We start from the raw sequence: 19,464 nt of genomic DNA on the forward strand, positions 1-19,464 counted from the left end.
ATATTCTAACCCGCCGCACCATGAGACTTGACTGTGGGTCCAAAACCAGCACTGGGTCAGTTACAATTCTTATAAGTCCTTCTCCTCTCCCCCTCACTGATTCTTCTCCCCAACAGTGGTTGTTTAGATGGTCACTTCCTCACCTTCATGTCATCAGGGAAAAGAAGGTGCAGATTGATTGAAAACACCACATGTGTAATGCTGCCTGTTATCTTTAAAATCTGACTCTACTATGATAATACAGTGGTGCCCCACTTGACGACGATAATGCGTTCCAGCAAAATCGCTGTACAGCGAAATTGTCAAGCCAAAAAAAACCCAATTGGAATGCATTGAAACCGGTCAGTGCGTTCCAATGGGGAAATACCCCATCGTTCGGCAAAGATCCTCCACAGGGCGGCCATTTTTTATCCCTGTCTTGCAAAGAATCGGTCCGGAAAACAGCGGGGAGCCATTTTGCAAACTGCCAATCAGCTGTTTTTAATAGTCATTAAGCGAAAAAACGGTTCCCAAAGCAGGGACCAAATCATCGTTAAACAAAAATCACCCATTGGAACCATTGTTAGCCATCGCAAAAAAGGCATCGTAAAGCGATTTCGTCATCAGGCGGGGTCGTCGTCAGGTGGGGCACCACTGTACAGTTTTCCTCTGACTCATGACCTAGCAGTCTGAATTCTGATGAAGAACTTTTCAGGTTCTGGAGAGCCACCCTACTCCAGCTATTACTCTTCTGTTTTCCTTGTAGACAAACCAAGGGGTGCTCCAGAGACCTAGTCGCCTTGTGTTCACAGATGTTGCAAATGCCATCAATGCATGAACAGTGTCTGTCAGAAACACAGGAGGAGGATGCCAACTAGTTAGAAGCTTACCATGGATGCTGACCATCGATTCCAGGGGACAGAAGGTGCCAGAAGCCAATGAATTTCAGGAATATGAAGACTGCTGGTGCTTCTGTTACCAATCAGGTGCCCCATGCCACTGAACTCTGAGTCCAGTTGGTAATACCAATGCCAACCTGTGTGTGATAGAAAATGTGAGGTTATTTATAGATGAAGGGATCAGGATATATATAGTGACAGGCTAGAGTTGGGAGCCAGAGCATCAGTTTTGAGGATGACCTGGATTTGCTGTCAGAGGTCTGTAGGGCTGACTCAAGCCAATCCACATAGTAGACTGAAGAGATGGTTCTCATGGCCAGTTATGTGGGATTAAGCTCCTGGAGCTGGAAGCTTGAGCACCTATGTCACGTTGCCATAAGCATATGGTATTTTCCAAGGGTACCCATGCCTGTCCCATGTCTGTGTTCCTTCTTTATGGGAGCAGCTGTCCTTTAATCATGATCCCAAAGTACAAAGATTTTCCTTTGAGGCCATCCATTAGGTTCCTCCTGCACCAGATATTCTGCTAGCAAGCCTTGAGGAAGTAAAACATTTGGGAGCTGGTACTGTTGAAGTGATCAATGTGGCTTTTAGAGCACTTACTGATATTGCAGGCTGAAGAGTCTTAGAAGCAGCAGCAATAATAGCTCCTAGATTTTAAGATCATTCATCCTGAGTCTCTCCCCCCCCCCCAGCCAAAGACAGTGAGCTTTGGTTGGAGAGCATTTACTTTCAAAAGAATATTGTGAACAAGTTCTTGTCTATGTTAAATTATGAGAAATAAATTCATTGCTACACAGTTGAGTAAAGATCTCGATCTGTTTATACTCAAGGATTTTCAGTTAATATTTTATTTAGCTCTTTCTAAGGAAGACATTAGATTAAAAGGAAAAGAAAAGTTAGGATGATGCTATGTTTTCATGTACTTGCTTTGACTTTATTACACAGGGGTAGATTTCTGTGGCCCTACCCAAATAATTTAAGATGTTGATGATTGTTGAATGGCAAATATATTAAAATAAAGTATGTAGAGTGGGCATATCTTCTATAAATGGCATACTTAATTTTGCTGTCCCATTTGTTGTGGGTCATATGTGGGCTGTTGGCTGTTTACATATTTACTAAGATAGTTTATATCCTGGCCCTCCATTAAGAAAACCCCAACAAGTTCAAGAGTGGTCCTTTTGGACCAGATAGGCGGGGTATAAATCAAATCAAATCAAATCAAATCAAATCAAATAAATAAATAAATAAATAAATAAATAAGTTGTGAGGTACAGATTTTGTTTTGTGAGAAGCATGGGACCAAGGAAGAGATTGATTGGCATTCATAGATTATTGACTGATTGATTGATTGATTTGATTTGATTTGATTTGTATCCCACCCATCTGGTCTATGCGACCACTCTGAGCGACTTATAAAGGAACAGCAGGTAGAAATCTAATGTGTGTGCACTCTCTACTGGATTCTCCATGGACCTTGTTGTTAAAGAGAAATACTGTACTGACATGTTCCTTTGCAGCAATGAGGATAATATCCCTCCATTTCTCCTCCACTGTTTTTGATGGCTTAAATACTCAGAAAACTGGAGATCCAAGCAGCCTCTGCTTTGGTTCAGGCTTTATGGTATCAGTCAGTCAGTCGGTCGGTCAATTTTTATTACATTTAAAGTAACTACAACAAATTGAGAAGCGAGGGCAGGCATATGAAAAATAATTAAACATCAAATGGCAATGACCCTGTGGAAAACTGGAGAGCTAGTTTTGGACCCTTTTGCTGTTGCTTGTGTGTTTTGTCTGCTGATGTCATCAGTGTGCAAAGAAAAATGAAAAACCTGAGTCTTTGTATTGGGCACATAAAAATCTTTCCTGTTCCCCATTTACCACTGGGAAAAATCACTGTCAATGGTTCCCTGCCTACCTTCCACTTCGGCCCCACTCCTCCACCCGTGCAATGCTGTCTGTCTTTTGTAACTTCAGTTAAAAAGGAAAATTTCCCCACTTCCAAGAACTTCCTGTGCTTTGGAGCAATCTTACCACTGACATATAGACACAACCAAAACAGAAAAAGAAAAAATGACAGAAGCAACGTATACTGCTCTTAGAGTTGACAAGGATGGTTATTATACGAAGTAGGGCAAAAAACAGGGAATGGCTGATTTGAGCAGTAAGAATTGAAGCAGGTGTGGTGTGGGGGACCATGTGGCTTGTGGAAGGTCCATAAAATCCTCTCCCCTCTGCAAAGCCCCATTCCTAGAAGGAGGAAGATGATGGATGGCAAAACCCCAAGGTAATACCTCGAAATTGTAGGCGTTTGTGAGTGCTTCCCCAGTGGAATGTCCTTTTAGGGCCTCACTACTAATCAGGACAAATAGAAGGGCAGTCTAGTATTAAGAGGGGTTTCAAGCTGAAATTTCAAGCAATAGGAGAAAAAGACCGAATTAACAACTTAAACTCAGCATCTTTTATGGGTGTACAGGCACACATGTCTGTATCTTGGCTCTTCTACAGCTTCCTTTTGAAACTGAAATGGGGGGAGGAATGGCAGAATCACCCCATCCTTCATGTCTCAACTCTTCTCTGGTTAAGAAGGCTTGTTTGACATGGCTTGTTTTGTACAAGAGAGAGGCTGTAAATCATAATGAGATGGATCTGTGTGATATAGGCAAGACTCTCTCTGGTGGTTGTCATACTGATGAGTTAATGGCCATGATCTATGCAGTGCATGCACCTATATATCAGTGTAATCAGCATAGTGTCACCTAATGTTTTTTCAGTGTATGCAGTTTGTCAGTCAGCTGCAGAATCTGCTTTAGGCCAGCAGAACAGTTGAGATGTATTATTATTATTACTGTGACAGGCTATGTTATCATATACAGTGCCTAGCTCTGCAAACCAGAAGTTATTGTCTTGGTTAACTCCATAGATTCCTATATAGCACCCCCATCCTTTGAGATGTATGTAATGATAACTATAGAAGAGGAGAATATTATGTAACCTTTGCTAATCAATAATTTTTTTTCCTTTCAGGACATTTATGCAAACATCAGTAGCACAACATGTCTCCATTTATTTATTTATTTATTTATTTATTTATTTATTTATTTATTTATTTACTCATTCATTCATTCATTCAATCAGTCAATTTCTACACCATCCCATTAGTGCAAGCAGTACACAGGGCGGTTTAGACAAGATTCAAACTCACAAACCCCCAATACCCCACAATAAGAAAAAAAAAATCAGAAACAATATGGTGATAAAGCTGACAATAACTACAAAAAAAAAGTGCTACATCTAAGAATACCCCCTATTAGGCAAAACAACAATGTACTAAGGGCTTAATTGCATCTGCAATTCACAGTTGGTCTTAATTCAGCATATCTTAAAATGCAAATCTAGACAACTCAGGTTGGCATTGGTTGGCACTAGGATAGGGTGGGTGAGTGCTATAACTTCAGTCATCCCTAACCATTAGTTATACTGCCTGGGGTTGTTGACAGTTGGGAGTCCAACCACAGCTGAAAGGTCAGAGTTTACTTACACTTGCTGCAAGGCTAGCTGACAATAAGATGAAGGAAATGGACACGCCCAGCCAGATCCTAGGCTGGTGTAAGATAGCTTTGTTTACCTGGCCTTCCCTCTTTGCACAGTGGTTAATCTGCAGTACTGCAGCCAAAGCTCTGTTCATGAACCAGGGTTCAATCCCAGGTAGTCAGCTCAAGGGTGGGTCAGCCTTCCATCCTTTCGAGGTCGGTGAATTGAGTACCCAACTCACTGGGGGCAGGGAGGGCAATGTGTAGCCTCCATAATTAAATGTTGTAAACCACCCAGAGAGCACTTTAAGTGCTGTGGGGCAGTATATAAGCAACACAGTTCGCTTTTGCTTTGTTTCCCCTTCAGAGTGCACACATCAGGTCCATTTGCACCACAGTCTGGCTGCTTCTGACGTCTTAGGGGAGAAATCCCATGTTCCACCAGCAGCTATTGAATAAATGTCTTCCCTCTCCCCTCCCAACCCTCAGTGCTTCTGAAAAGTGGCTCCAGGAGTCTTCTCCAGAAGACTCCTGCTCCCCTTCCGGGGGCAGTTTAAGTGTATTTGGGGGAAGAAGAGCTGCAGTGGGAAGGAGGTTACCCCTCACTATTGTACTGGACTCATCACCCATTGAACACTGGTTTTAGATTGTTGCTGAAGGTGACAGTTTGACCACTGGTGGTCCATTGGCTCGTCGGTCCTTTCCCTTGGTAGTTGCAGTCAGGCCTAGAAGCTCTAGCTTTCTGCAGGGCTGTCATGGTTAACAACAACATACTTTCTTTTCTCCCTCTCCCCCCCCCCTCCAATGTTCTTTTATTTTTCACAATGACTTCATTGGTACTTAAGCACTCTCATCACTGAAGCAATAAAGAGAGAAAAAAGTAATGTCTTTCCCAAAGGCAACAATATGCTCCATGAAGTGCCATTAAGGGAAATCCTTGCAATTCTCAGGCACTTGAAAGCACACAGTGATTGACTTGTTGGGTACTCAGTACAAACATGAGCTTTTGGAAAGCGATGCTACATTGCAGGCATCTCCTGCACATCCATACCTCTGGATGCCTCGGATCACCATCCCTGTGGTCCCCAGCCACATGCTGGCTGTGGATGATGGGTGTTGTAGTCCAGAAGCATCTGAAAGATGCCTGCGTGGCTGGCCCTACTGGGATGGGAATGGGTTCTTGTTCCTCATTCCCTTCACTCTCCTAGTTCTACCTTCTGTTGGAGGCAGTTTTACCTAGAATGCAGTGTTGATGCCTTGCTTAAAATATTAGGGAGGTGTTTGCGGGGCTTGTACTACAGTGTTCTTCTAATGCAGTGACCCTTATGCAATAGATGGAAGTATCTGCATAATTTAGGAAAACTGTTCCAGTATGTTCCTGTATTTGAGATGCTATTAAAATATTTATGTGAAACTGAGTGTGGGTTTTACTTATTCCCTTGTGCTACTCACTCCCCCCCGCCCCACTTGTTGAGCCTAAAGACTTTATTTAGTAAATGCCATGGATATTCTGTGCCATTTCTTCTTCTTTTTCCTGGTACACAGAGCTGTTTATTGTAAAGCCCATAACCATTTAAGCAGGGTTCTTGGTGGAGTCCCTCTTGGTTAGCAGCTGCGGCAGATTGCAAGTAACCAATAACAAGGAAGCATCCTGAACTGTCTCTGACTCTTCCTATTGGTTCCATAGGTGGGAAACTCCCAGGGGTTGTTGCGTTGCTTCTCCTATCAGCCGCAGCCTTTGTTAAGGGGTCATGGGAGTTGCGTTCCAGCAAAATCTGAAGAGCTACATATGTAGACATTGCCCATCATTGAACTCCTCAAAGCTAAGGAAGACGTGGTCCATGCCTCAGTTAGGCAGGATGCTCGGGATGGTAAAGCAAGATGTTTGGAGAGGAAAAAATTGAATTATTTGGGAATTTTATGACTTCCCTAGTTCATTGCCCCCCAGATGTTTTGATGGCTCCTTTCATACTTAGCTGTTGACCAGATCTGTTGGAAGCGATAGCTGGGGATATCCTGTCAGCACCAAGTTGGCTTTAAAGTTACATGAAAACTACTTCGTATGTGTGGTATACCCACAATAGGAAGTATTAGTCTAGCCTATCCTATCCTTGACCTCTGCTGAGTTTACCTCTTTCCTAGGAGGGTGTGTGTACATTCATGCTCTCTACAATTACAGCAATATGAAAAAGAAAGTACACCCTCTTTCAATTAAATGGTTTTACATATCAGGATGTTATAAAAATCATCTCATCCTTAGCAGGTCTTAAAATTGGGCAGATACCAATACAGATGAACAACACATGACATAATACATGATTTTTTTAAAATGGAGAAGCTATTTGTGAAAAACGAAGTACACCTCATGATTCAGTACTTTGTAGAACCACCTGATGTGTTTATGCTGATATACTGTATTTGGTTTTTGCCAAATGTGGTACTGTACATTATAGCCAACATCTCCACTTTGGTCTGATCTGTCCAAAGGAGATCATTCCAGAAGTATTGTGGTTTTTGTCCAGATGCAACTTTGCAAACATTTAAAGAGACGAAGCTTTCTCCTGGCAACCCTTCCAAACAAGCCATACTTCTTCAGTGTTTTTCTCATTGTACTGTCATGAACTTTAACATTTAACATGCTAACTGAGGCCTGTAGAGTCTGAGACATAACTCTTGGAATTCAGATTCTCTGAGCATTTCACGGTCTGGCGTCAGGTGAATTTCCTTGGATGTCCACTCCAGCGAAGATTGACAGCTGTCTTGAATGTTTTCCACTTGTGAATAATCTTCCTTACTGTAGAATGATGGACTTTTTTGGAAATGGCTTCCTAACCCTTCTCAGATTTATGGACAGCAACAATTTTTTCTCAACTATCCTTGCTGCTTTATTTCCTCCTTGGCATTTTGTGGACACACACTTAAATGCCCCAGACCAGCAAAATGCTAAAACGGTGGCTTTTTTAGAGGTGGTCACACTTGCTTATGGTCAATTACTCAAGGGCATTTGGATAGCAGCACCTGGCTGCTACCTAGCCTCTTTATTTTTATGGAAGCAGGAAGAGTATACTCAAGTTTTCACACATGGCTTCTCCATTTGGCTTAATTTTTGTAAAACAAACAATGACACGGTGTACCATGTTGTGTGTTGTTATTCATCTGAGGTTGTATTTACCTAATTTTCAGACATGCTAAGAACCGGGTGATTTTTTATTATGTCTTGATATGTAAAACCATAGAATTCAAAGAGGGTCTACTTTCTTTTTCACATGATTTTACATTTTTGGAGTAAGTGGAACCCAATTCAAACTGTGTACCTAATAAATCTATAAGAGGATGGCTCAGGCTGACGTGTTCATACACACATTTGTACACATGTATGTGACAACTGCATTTTGAAGATCTCCAAAAGACATCTTTATTGGACCACTAAAGAATTAACAGTTAGTAGCTTATGGTTGTAATTGTTAATGGTCTAATAAAGGCATCACCCATCTTTGCCTTCAGATTGTGTACAAGGACCACATAGCCTTTTTTTTCCTTTAAATGTCTGCTGCACAGATTTACAAGATGACAACTCCAGCTTCTATGTCTTTAACTGCCACCTGTTTTTTCTCTGAGCCATTTATTCAGTACTGTCTTTTTTTTTTGTCCATGGCTACTGCACAGTGTACTTGTCATTGTATAAGCATATGTTTTTGTCAGTTCAAGCTGTCAAAGCTGAGCGACTTTATGATGTGCAAATGTCCTGCGCTCCCACTGTGCTTATCACATCCATAAGGAAAGCACAAAGTCTGTGAAAACTGGAAACCAAAAGGTGCTGTTGCAGATACAGGTTTATTAACAGTGAAATCAAAGAATAAACCCTGAAAATGTCTTTTTTTTTTTAAAAAGGAAAGAGACTGGGATCAGTTATCAGAGCAGCCTAAACCTTTAGACTGCAGATGAAAGAGGTCCCACGTTTTCTTCCACATCATCACAAACAGTGGTATTTTAAATACTGTATATAAATCCATTTAATCTTGGCTTTTTTGGATCTGCTGCATTTCAGAGATTTCAGCTTCAGAAGAAAGTCCAGGGATCTTTAGGCACAGCGTTTCGGTCCAGGCTCATCTGAAGATTCTGCACATGAATGGCAAGAAAACATTCAAAACTTTAAAAACTAACTATTAAAGCTACAGTCCCAACACATACAAAAGATGGATGTAAATCATTCATAGGAACAAGTGTTGAAAGACACAGGGAAGTATTTGGAGGATGTTTTGCCATTGTTGACTGTCTAGTTTAAAGGATTGTTGTGAAGATGGATTCTGTCCTAGTTGCTGAATAAGAGACACTGAGAGGCAGCAAAGGAGGAAAACTGGGCAGAGTGAAGTTTTCTTGCCTCTTGTAATAAAAGAACTGGACTCGTTCAAAGTAATTGATTAGCTATAAATGCAGAACAGACAAAATAAATGCATTTATTTCACTTACACACCCTCCCAACCTTTCCTGTCTTTACAACATGCCAGTGTGTGAGGTTAGTCCAATGATACATTGACTGTCTCAGAATCATCCACTGAGCTTTATGGCAGAGTAGGGTTTGAATGTGGTTCTCCCCAGCCTTAGGCACACACTGACCAAGAGAATCCACTTCTTCATACTTACCTGCATATGATTCATTAAGTGTATTGCTACAAGCAGTAGGGTAATAGAACTAGATCTCAGGCTCAAAGGCCCAGGACTTTCTAAGTAGGAGGAATTATTACAGTGGGGTCTCTACTTAAGAACGTCTCTACTTAAGAACAATCCAACTTAAGAACAGCTCCATTTGCTAAATTTTGCTTCTACTTGAGAACAGAAATCCAAGATAAGAACAGGAAAAAAAACCTTTCCTGCTCTTTTTTTAACCTTAGGTCATCTTAGGTTAAAAAAAATTCTCCCCCTAGTGGTAGAGTACGTATTAACCAGCTTTGCATTAGTTCCTATGGGAACTAATGCTTCAATGTACGAACACACCTCTACATTAAAAAAAAAAAAAAAAAAAAAAAAACAGCCAGAACGGATTAATTGGTTTTCGGTCCATTCCTATGGGAAATTTTGCTTCAACTTAAGAACGTTTCAACTTAAGAACACCATTCCAAAACGGATTAAGTTCTTAAGTAGAGGTTCCACTGTAGTTTCTATGGACGGAAAAGAGCAGATACGGATTAAATGGTTTTCAATGCATTCCTATGGGAAATGCAGATTCAACATAAGAACTTTTCAACTTGAGAACCACCTTCCAATACGGATTAAGTTCTTAAGTAGAGACCCCACTGTATATATATCATCATCTGCAGCTTTCCCCTTCCTTTCAAGTGTAGCTGCAATCCTTACTAGCTGGAAGAGAAATGGATTTCCTGAGAAATTTGCTCTTGTTGCAACTCTGTTATAATGCAAAGTAGTTGTGGGAGATCTGGTCTTGAATGACTAATTCAGAGCCATTAACTTTACAGAAGACCTATTCTGCATTGGTTGATAATGGACAAATGCAGGATTTTAGGACTCTCCTTGGCATGGGCTGGCTGTGGAGGATTTTCAGAATAGGCATTTCCAAATTTGCCACTTTATCACTGGCTACAAAAAGAGGCAGTGACTATTAGTTACATGCCTTTGAGTGGGGATTAGAAACATTTATGGGGGATGGATGTCTCTCTGTCTATCAGGATCTAATGGAAGGCATCTGTGGCCCTAAGATAGTATTAACCTCCTCTGCTATCTTTGTGCAAACAAGGTGAATAGCCTTGCAAGACTCCCTGTTGCAGATATGCAAGCCTTTGCTGCTGGTTCTTTTTGGTACTCCCAATGGCTGTGGGAGCACAAAGGGTCTGTTGTAGGGGTGAGTCAAAGGAGGCTTCAGGTCCATTGATCCAAAGTTGTCTCTTCTCTCAACATGCCATTACTGGGACCAGCATGCTGCCTTCTCAGCCACCTGCCTTCCCTCTGATCTTGGGTTTTGCTCATACAAGCCCAGCTATAGATTTGGTGAATTATGCATCACAGATTTCCAAACCCACCTGTGACAACCCCAGACCTACTGGGATATGCCACAGTTTCACTAAGCTGCCACCAACCATTCCCTATAAGAAGTCACACAGACCAGGGATGGATTTTTAACAAATAAAAGAACAAGGTTTATTTACATAACACACAGGGAAAATAAAATGATCAAATGAATAAGATACAGTAACGTGGCTTAGTCTCAATCATACATACACTAGTTTGGTTCACACAGAACGCATTTAACTAAAGCACAGACCCTGAACCTATCAGTTCTGGCTAACCCTACAGACACCTGAACCTATCAGGTTGGTACTGACTGACACACAGTAGTACCCTGTCTGACACACAGACTCCCACTCAAGCTTCTTCTCTCAGCTCTCCTCTCAGCTCTCTGACTTCTCCACACAAGCTCCACATATATATACAGTACAGCCCCTCCTCCTGATGTCCCGCCTTCCACTCCCCATAGGATGGAACTTTCCCTCCAAACCCATGACAGACAGGTAACATCAGTGCTGTATGTAACACCTCCCCTCTTTATAAGTTGTTTTGTAGGGGGAAAGCTAAGGTGCTTTTCTCCAAAAAACAACCTGGACCCAAAACATACAAAAACAGTTATATAATAACATACAATACCATACTTACTTATACTTACACTCTAAACATGTCAATTAGGCATTTAAACATGAACATTTACAATACATCAAGTTACCTTTATTCATACAAACCACGCATGTTTAATAAACACATACATTTAACCTTTGGTCACCAAAATATATACATAGTCCATGTTTCTTTCGCCGTCTTCATTCTTCGGGTCTTCTTGACAAGGCATCAGCAACACAGTTCACTGACCCTCTGACCACCTTCACTTCAAAGTCATAGTCTTGCAGGTTTAAAGCCCACCTCATAAGTTTACTATTGTGGGTTTTCATTGTCTTTAACCATTGCAGTGGTGAATGGTCAGTGCCCAGAATAAAATGTCTTCCCCAGATGTAAGGCTTGGCCTTCTGGATCGCGTAGACTATGGCCAGGCACTCCTTTTCCACGGTTGCCAAATGTCTCTCACCTTTCTGGAGTTTCCTACTCAGGTAGGACACTGGATGCTGGTCACCATTTTCATCCTCCTGGCAAAGAACTGCTCCTACCCCGCTGTTAGACGCATCGGTGTAGATGATGAACTCCCGGTCGAAGTCTGGAGCACGCAGCACTGGATAGTTGATGAGGGCCTCCTTCAACCTCTGGAACGCCTCCTCACAGTCGCTGGTCCACGGGATGCGGTCATCAGTCTTCTTCCGCGTCAGATCGGTCAGCGGAGTCGCTATCTCGCTAAACCTCGGGATGAACTTTCTGTAGTAGCCCACCAACCCAAGAAATGATTTGACTTTTTTCTTGGTGTTGGGTCTAGGCCAATCACGAACTGCTTCTATCTTGGCCTCTAGGGGTTTTATCACTCCTCCCCCTACTATGTGACCCAAGTATTTTATTTCTGGGCTACCCAGCTGCAGTTTGTTCTCTTTGCAGAGCCTAGGCCAAAGCACTTCCTCCCCTGGGTTAAAGTGCCTCTCCCTGGCTTTCTGGTCATCCCAAGCTTTCTTTCTGACCTTTTGAGCTTGCAGGGTCTCTGCTGCTAGCTCTAGGTTTCTCTTTAGGTCATTCCTTAAAGAGTTTATATATATCACAACATCTTGTGGGTCATCCTGGGTGATCTGCTCCCAATTTTGTTTGATCAAATCAAGGGGCCCTTTCACCCTTCTCCCAAATAAAAGTTCAAACGGACTGAACCCGGTACTGGCTTGTGGCACGGATCGATAAGCAAACAAAAGGGATTGCAGCTTCTGGTCCCAATTGTTTGGATTCTCTGCCAAGTAAGCCCTAATCATGTGCATCAGAGTCCCATTGAACTTCTCCATTAACCCATTACTTTCAGGGTGATAGGCAGTGGTTTCCTTGTGTTTAATTCCACAGATTTGCCATAAGCGTTTCATGAGCTTCGATGTAAACGACACGCCCAAATCTGTGATTATTTCTGAGGCAAATCCCATCCTGGACATATACCCCACCAAGGCATCTGCCACTGTGTTAGTTTCAATGTTAGTCAAGGGTATGTCTTCAGGGTACCTTGTGGCATGGTCCACAATGGTGAGAATGAACCGGTTCCCCCTCTTTGTGGCCTTGGGCAAAGGTCCCACAATATCCACCCCTATGCATTTGAACGGAGTGTCAATCACAGGCAAAGGGCACAACTTTGCTTTGGTCCTGTCGTGATTATTCCCCTGCCGCTGACACACATCACATTTTTTTACAGAACTCCCCGATCTGCTTCCCTATGTCAGGCCAGTAAAAATTCTGTGTGATTCTCTGCTGTGTCTTGTTCACCCCTAAGTGCGCAGCAAACATGTCAGAGTGCCCCCTTTGTAAGATCATGGGGCGATACTTTTCAGGTACCACTAGCTGACTTCTGATCCCATCTCCCCCTTTTGAGATATTCCTCAGGGTCTCCCTATATAGAATTCCCTTTTTCTCTCGAAATCTCACTGGGGTTTCAGGTGTTAGCTGGGCGTCTGTCACCTGTTCAAAACACTTTTGGAGAGTGGCGTCTGCCTTTTGCTCTTGGCCGAATCTGCTGTCTGTGGTCAAGGTTTCCACCACAGCTTCGTGACTCCCCTCTGCTTCCGTCTTGGGCTCATCAGTACCCCCCTGAACTGTCCCCGTGGTGGCTTGTGAGCGTGTAATCACTAGCACCCGTTTCACATGTTCAGCCAGGTCATTTCCCACGAGCACGGCTGCTGGCAGAGTCGATGAAATCGCTAGCCGCCAAACTCCCCTCCAGCCTTGAAAGTTCACAGGTACCTCAGCTACTGGCAGCGAGATCACCTGTCCCTCAATCCCTGCCACCTTTATGCTCTCATTTGGGATTATATAATCCCTAGGAATAATATCTGGATGGCACAGGGTCACCTGGGAACAAGTATCCCTTAGCCCCCGATACTGATGGTCAAGTATTCCTACGTCCACCCCTGCTGTTTCAAACAACTGTGAATCTGTTCTCACAAGTAAGCAGCGCCTGACCTCCACAAGAGGACCATTTTCCTCAGCCTGATCAGCAGATGTAACTGTTCCAGATTGAGTAGCCATGGCAACAGGCTCCCTCAGTGACAAGGAGCTTTGCTCTTTCTGGACACAGAACACAGCTTTTGGCTTGGTTCCACTCGAATCATGAGGCAAATTTCCCTTTATCTGCTTCCATTTCTCACACTCTGAGATTAGGTGGCCCTTTCCCTGACAGAAATAACATTTTCTGCTGTACTTGGAGTCTTTCTCATCTGGTTTTGGTTTTCCCTCCAAAATCTGGTTCCTGGACTGGCTCTGCCCAGAAGTTTTATCAACAAAATGGCCGCCCATTTTTGGCAGGCTCTGAACTAACCCTTTGGAGTACTTAGGGTCCCATGTTTCCCTCATGTTTTCTTCAGAATAATTCAGGTTTTGAGGTTGTGCCTTAACCTGTGTGCCTTCTTTTGGTTTCTTTTCTAGCTGCAATTTCTTCTCTTTTATTCTCAAATCCAGCCCCTTTTGCTTAGCCTCAAACTCAGCCCTGATCTGTAAAATTTCTTCCTCAGCCCTAGCTTTTATCTCTTTTACTTTTTCTTCAGTCTTATCTCTGATTTCTTTTAATTTAATGTCTTTTTGCTGATTATATTTTTCAAGATCTTGCTCACTTTGTCTGGCCTGAGCCTCATACTTTTCTCTTTCCGAAATTTCTTCAACTGATAAATTGTTATTTCTCTTATTTAGGAATGTTAATTCTAATTGTGCCATTCTAATTCTGTGTTTCAGTTCCATCTCTTCTATCCTCATGGCCATTCCCCTTTTCTTGGCATCTGCCTCTGCCTGACTGATTTCAGCTCTTTCTTTTCCTCTTATTTTAAGCTGTTCAATTTGTTCCTCCTTCTCTAGTTCTTTCATTCTGAATTCATGCAGTTGGGCTCGGAGCATTTTTCTAAGTTCTGAGGTCAGTTCTCCCGTGCTCTCCTCCTGCACTGAGCCAAATTCCTCCTCAGAACCTTGGTCTACCTGGGGTTCTTTCACTTCACCCATTTCTGCCATTTGGCTTCGAGTCAAGGGCATAATCCCCCCCCAGAACAGGCTGCTCTCAAAAGTCAAGCCTCAAAATAAAGCGACCACTTTTTTTTTCTTTTGCCTCAGAACCAGCTTTCTATAGATTGCTGCTGTTCTTCAGCACTAACTTGCAACTGTTGCCAGCCGGAGTCCAACCCCCTCTGCTAGGCCTCTCAGCAGACAAGCTAGATCACTGCTACTTTACACAGTTTTGCCTCAGCTTTTTTCCCGCCAAAACAGGTTGCCTCAGAGCTCCCTAATCTAGTCTCCCCAGTTGGCACGTTCTTCGACTAGCGCACCTCCCCGTGAGGTACGCCTAGAAGATTACCTACGCGCCCTCAGATTGTCCCTGACTAGACCCCCCTTGCTCTGGGCACACTTGCCAAGGCTTTGCTGGACCACTGGACAACTGGACCAGTCGTATCCCACACGCTGGACACCAATCAATGTGACAACCCCAGACCTACTGGGATATGCCACAGTTTCACTAAGCTGCCACCAACCATTCCCTATAAGAAGTCACACAGACCAGGGATGGATTTTTAACAAATAAAAGAACAAGGTTTATTTACATAACACACAGGGAAAATAAAATGATCAAATGAATAAGATACAGTAACGTGGCTTAGTCTCAATCATACATACACTAGTTTGGTTCACACAGAACGCATTTAACTAAAGCACAGACCCTGAACCTATCAGTTCTGGCTAACCCTACAGACACCTGAACCTATCAGGTTGGTACTGACTGACACACAGTAGTACCCTGTCTGACACACAGACTCCCACTCAAGCTTCTTCTCTCAGCTCTCCTCTCAGCTCTCTGACTTCTCCACACAAGCTCCACATATATATACAGTACAGCCCCTCCTCCTGATGTCCTGCCTTCCACTCCCCATAGGATGGAACTTTCCCTCCAAACCCATGACAGACAGGTAACCCACCCACTTACCCAACCCCTACTGGATCATCTGTTAATGAGGATGACTATATGAAAGTGCCCAAATTCAGAAGTAGGGTGGCCCAGAGGCAGTAAGAGAAAGGTGAACTGCTGCCTCCAACCTTCTTTGCAAACTGGGTTCATTCCAACAGGCTTATTTCAGTGCAAACAAACTGAAATATGCAAAATTGGGTTACTTCCTCTTTCTATAGTTTTTCATTTAGGTATGCTACTATGAATATCATATCAAGGGAAGAATCATCTGAATGCAAGCCAGGATAGCTCATGAGTTTATGTATATATTAGGTGAAATGATTCTTTGCTGCACAGGTCAGTGTCATGATTTATTAGCTGGGCCATGAAAGCCTTCACGTCTATTTACTTCAGTGAAAAAGCATGAGCAAAGTAAGGAAGCCGACTTCTCAAAATTGGCCAGACAACCATAATACCAGTTCAGGCTAAGATAGAAAGCTAGTGATATGCAGATTATCTCTGTTCATTATTGTGAGTGTGTGCATGTGTTAGACACAGGAGAGAAAGGTGCTGGAGTTCAGATTTGGAGAGGCAGGTGCAAGTAGTTTCAGGGTGTGACTACACAGTGGAGAAAATGTGAATAGATCCTCTGTGAAATCATACCTAGGAAGTTTGATTACCCCAGGTAAATTCACTTTAGCTGATCACACACATGATTCAGAAGAAAGAGAAAGGAGGAAATTGGCAGCTAGCCCTTGTTTGCAGCTTGTGAAGGCAGCTCTACTGTAGCCATCCAGATCTGTAGGTGGCATGTCTACAGTGGTGCTACCTTAACAAGCTGCAAATTGGGACTCATTGCCAATTTCCTCTACCCTGACTGCTGTCTGCTCAAATAAAGCAAATGGACTTGTAAAGGATGATTGCCAGTTTCCTTCTCTCTCATGTTCTCTCTCTCTCTCCTTTTGGTCTCCTAAGTGCTCTAGTGCACTAAACCTTAAACATATGATTTGGAGACAAGGGGTGCTCAGTTGAGAGGAACTAATCCCTCCCCATCTGTGAATGCCCCCTTGCTTCTTTTCTCCTCACCTTGAATTAGGAAGCTGGACAAGTTAGCTTCTGGTTGCCCATTTAACCTTGAAGCTGCATTGGCTCAAGTGATCAGACAATCTCAAGCAATTCAAATGCATTTGACTGGAAAAAAAGTAGAAGCCCCAGCATCAGGGGGGAAAGGTACAGATTAGGAGGGGACTGATTCACATTGACTTGCACATCATGTAGTCAATGAAAAATAATACAAATCTGACTGTCCCTAATTCTGGAACATTTCCTGCATTATTTGTCCATGTAGTCACACACATACACACAGTTACAAAACACATTTAAATACTCCTGTAAAATTACTAATCTGTTGGTCAGTAATGAGAGAGGGGCTTTGTAAGGACAGTTAAATGTAGGATGATCCTTTGATTGAAGTTGGTTATCTTTCTTATACCTTTACTCACCAGGAGCCCTCGTTTTTTCTAGGGTAGAAGAATAAAGGAAGAGGTCTTTAACAGGCAAGGTATGCCTGCTATTTTCTGTCTTGCATCAGATTTACAAAGAGAATAAATGATGGTATTTATTACATTTTTCTTCCCTGTTGCTCAAATCGTGGACACCAGAGGTGCACAATCTGAGATTTATGAGCTACACTGTATCCCCTTAAGACCTAAGCAGTACCTCCTGTGGTGTCAAATCCTCCCATCCACACACCCTGATTTTGTGCTGATTTCATACAGCAATGTTTCCCCCTACTGCTTCTGTCAGTGAGGGAAAAAAACAAACTTATCACTGCGAAAGAAGATGGTGGAGGGAGTGCCCTTGGGACAGTGGCAGCAGGTACTTAGTGTGGCTGGTTGGACAGCAGGCACACATCATAGGTGGTTAGAACCAGGAATGACAGGAGCCAAAATGGTAGGCAAGCAAGCATTCACACATATACAATGGCAGGGAGAGAAAATAGGCAGTGCCCTTATCCTCTGAGCATTAGTGGTCGTATAGACCAGATGGGCAGGATACAAACCAAATAAATAAATAAATAAATAAATAAATAAATAAATAAATAAATAAATAAATAAATAAAATTGAATGAATGAATGAATGAATGAATGAATGAATGAATGAATGAATGAATGAATACAAGCAAGAGGGCAGGAATGGTTTGGCTAGAGGTAGCCTGAGAAGGGGCAGGACCCATTTGCACCAATGGATAAGTTGAATTCCTCTGCCTTGGAGAGAAATTAAGCACTTTTGCTCTACTGGTTGTAAGCATCTTTCTCCAGCTGGACTGAGAATTTGCAGTAGCCATTGTATGGTGCTGCTGCTGCTGTACGATAGATATCATGACTAGCCATGAGCTATTCTAGTCAGCCAGGGATGGAGGTTCAAGTCCCCTGATGTTGTTACACAAGTAGGATGTCTATCCTTTCCAGTGATCTAGTTTGGTTTTATGTTGCTTTCTTCCATTTTAAAGTTGAATGGCTGAAGATTGTGAGAGAGGGGTTTCAGATGGGCCAACGGCACAGCTTGGGAACTTTTGAAAGGAAGGAAGGATATTTCTCTCTCTCTCTCTCTCTCTCTCTCTCTCTCTCTGTGTGTGTGTGTGTGTGTAGCAGAGTTTAGAAGTAGTTAGATTTTTAGACTACAAGTTCCAGCACCCCTTAGGAAGTCTGGCCTATGAAGCATTTCCAAAGTCAAGGGGAGGGCATCACCAAGTAGCTTCTTTTGCATGACAGAGGGTTTAAGAAACTTTTATTGCAGCAACACATCAACACATCAGCAAGCAGGCTCTTGCTGAGCCATGGCTGGGGAGGTGGTCAGTGGTCTCTTGGATTCGATCACTCGTTTGGTTCTGGGACAGCCTTTTCCAGAAGATGTACCTGAAGAGAACATGGAAGGAAGAATGAGTTACAACACTTGGCTTTCCAGCTTTCTGCCCTAAGTGGAGTCTTTACGTAGACTGCAGCTGGGCAAGGAGGAGCTCCTGGTTTTGTTAGAGAATTCTATTTCATATTCTGAGCAGTTACTTGGAAGTAACAGACGGCAAGTGAGGGAGAGACAACATGGGTGCTTGTCCCACTGTTTGGGCTGTGCTTCTGACTGTTGCTTTTGATATTTTTCTGTCGACTACATGACGTTAATGTTAAACACAAGTAGATCTGATCTTTAGGTAAGGACTGCAGCTGCAATGCGATTTGTAAATTTTATTTCTATTTTTTCTCCCTCTTGGTTTTGCACCATAAATTTAGTACTAAATGCTTACTATGTCTCGTGACTTCAGTGCTATTTCACTAGCTAAACATTAGAAGAAGAAGAAAGGATGGATTTGAACACTGGCTAAAAGATTCAACAAAGTGTTGTGAGCCTAGGAGAGTTGTGATAATGACAGAGAAGGATGAGGGAGAAGGGTGTCTATGTGATGTGTAAACACCTGAAACACACTTTCCTGGTTTAAACATTTTTGTGTGATAGCAGTAGTGATTTAAATGCCATGGTGTGATATGGAGAAGTCTGCATAAACTTATTTGTGTTTGTGCCCTTACATAGTTAATTGCTATTGGTTACTTTTTGGGGGAATAGGGAATATAGCAAAGATGCATTTTGAAAATCCCATAATTAGTAGCAACAAAGTTATTCTTTTAATATAGCAAGCAAAGTTGTCGTTATTTTTAAAAGTGATTTTTGAGGGACATATGAAGCATTTTAGAGGCATTTTGATAAGAATGTTTCAGATTATATGCCCTTCTCTTACAAAAATCAGGGTTCTTGATCACATGCAGAGGCTCCATGTGTAGCTGAAGCATCAAACATGAGCAGGGCTAGAACTGTCTCTCTGCTCATGCTTTGAAATTAACCCTTTTCTGAATGCCTGAATAAGGCTTTAGAACCCAAAGAATTCTGAGTACATGGATTTGTTTTGAGTACACTCTGCTTAAATCCCTGGGATCAGAATTCTTTG

At 42.5% G+C, this 19,464-nt stretch overlaps 2 protein-coding genes across 18 annotated transcripts in view; one reads left to right on the forward strand and one right to left on the reverse strand.

Annotated features, from left to right (window-relative positions):
* C2H3orf18 (chromosome 2 C3orf18 homolog) overlaps positions 1–8,895 on the forward strand; it is a 25,551-nt gene extending 16,656 nt beyond the window's left edge. For 11 of the 13 annotated variants that reach the window (XM_072989809.2, XM_072989811.2, XM_072989808.2 and 8 more), the window contains one exon: positions 746–5,828. In XM_072989809.2, the coding sequence (XP_072845910.1) occupies positions 746–817 (72 nt within the window). In that variant the 3' untranslated portion in view covers positions 818–5,828. Of the gene's footprint in view, positions 1–745; positions 5,829–8,462 lie in introns of those variants that run through there. The other 2 variants (XM_072989817.2, XM_078385493.1) reach the window with 1 other exon arrangement.
* LOC144586749 (uncharacterized) overlaps positions 2,160–19,464 on the reverse strand; it is a 35,277-nt gene continuing 17,972 nt past the window's right edge. For all 5 annotated transcript variants that reach the window (XR_013541762.1, XM_078385488.1, XM_078385489.1 and 2 more), the window contains one exon: positions 2,160–18,385. Coding sequence is in view for 1 of the 5 variants with exons in the window: in XM_078385488.1 (XP_078241614.1) it covers positions 18,282–18,385 (104 nt within the window). In the remaining 4 variants the exon portion in view is untranslated. The remainder of the gene's footprint in view (positions 18,386–19,464) is intronic.

This window comes from Pogona vitticeps, chromosome 2 (genome assembly GCF_051106095.1).
Source record: "Pogona vitticeps strain Pit_001003342236 chromosome 2, PviZW2.1, whole genome shotgun sequence".
Classification (NCBI taxonomy): domain Eukaryota; kingdom Metazoa; phylum Chordata; class Lepidosauria; order Squamata; family Agamidae; genus Pogona; species Pogona vitticeps.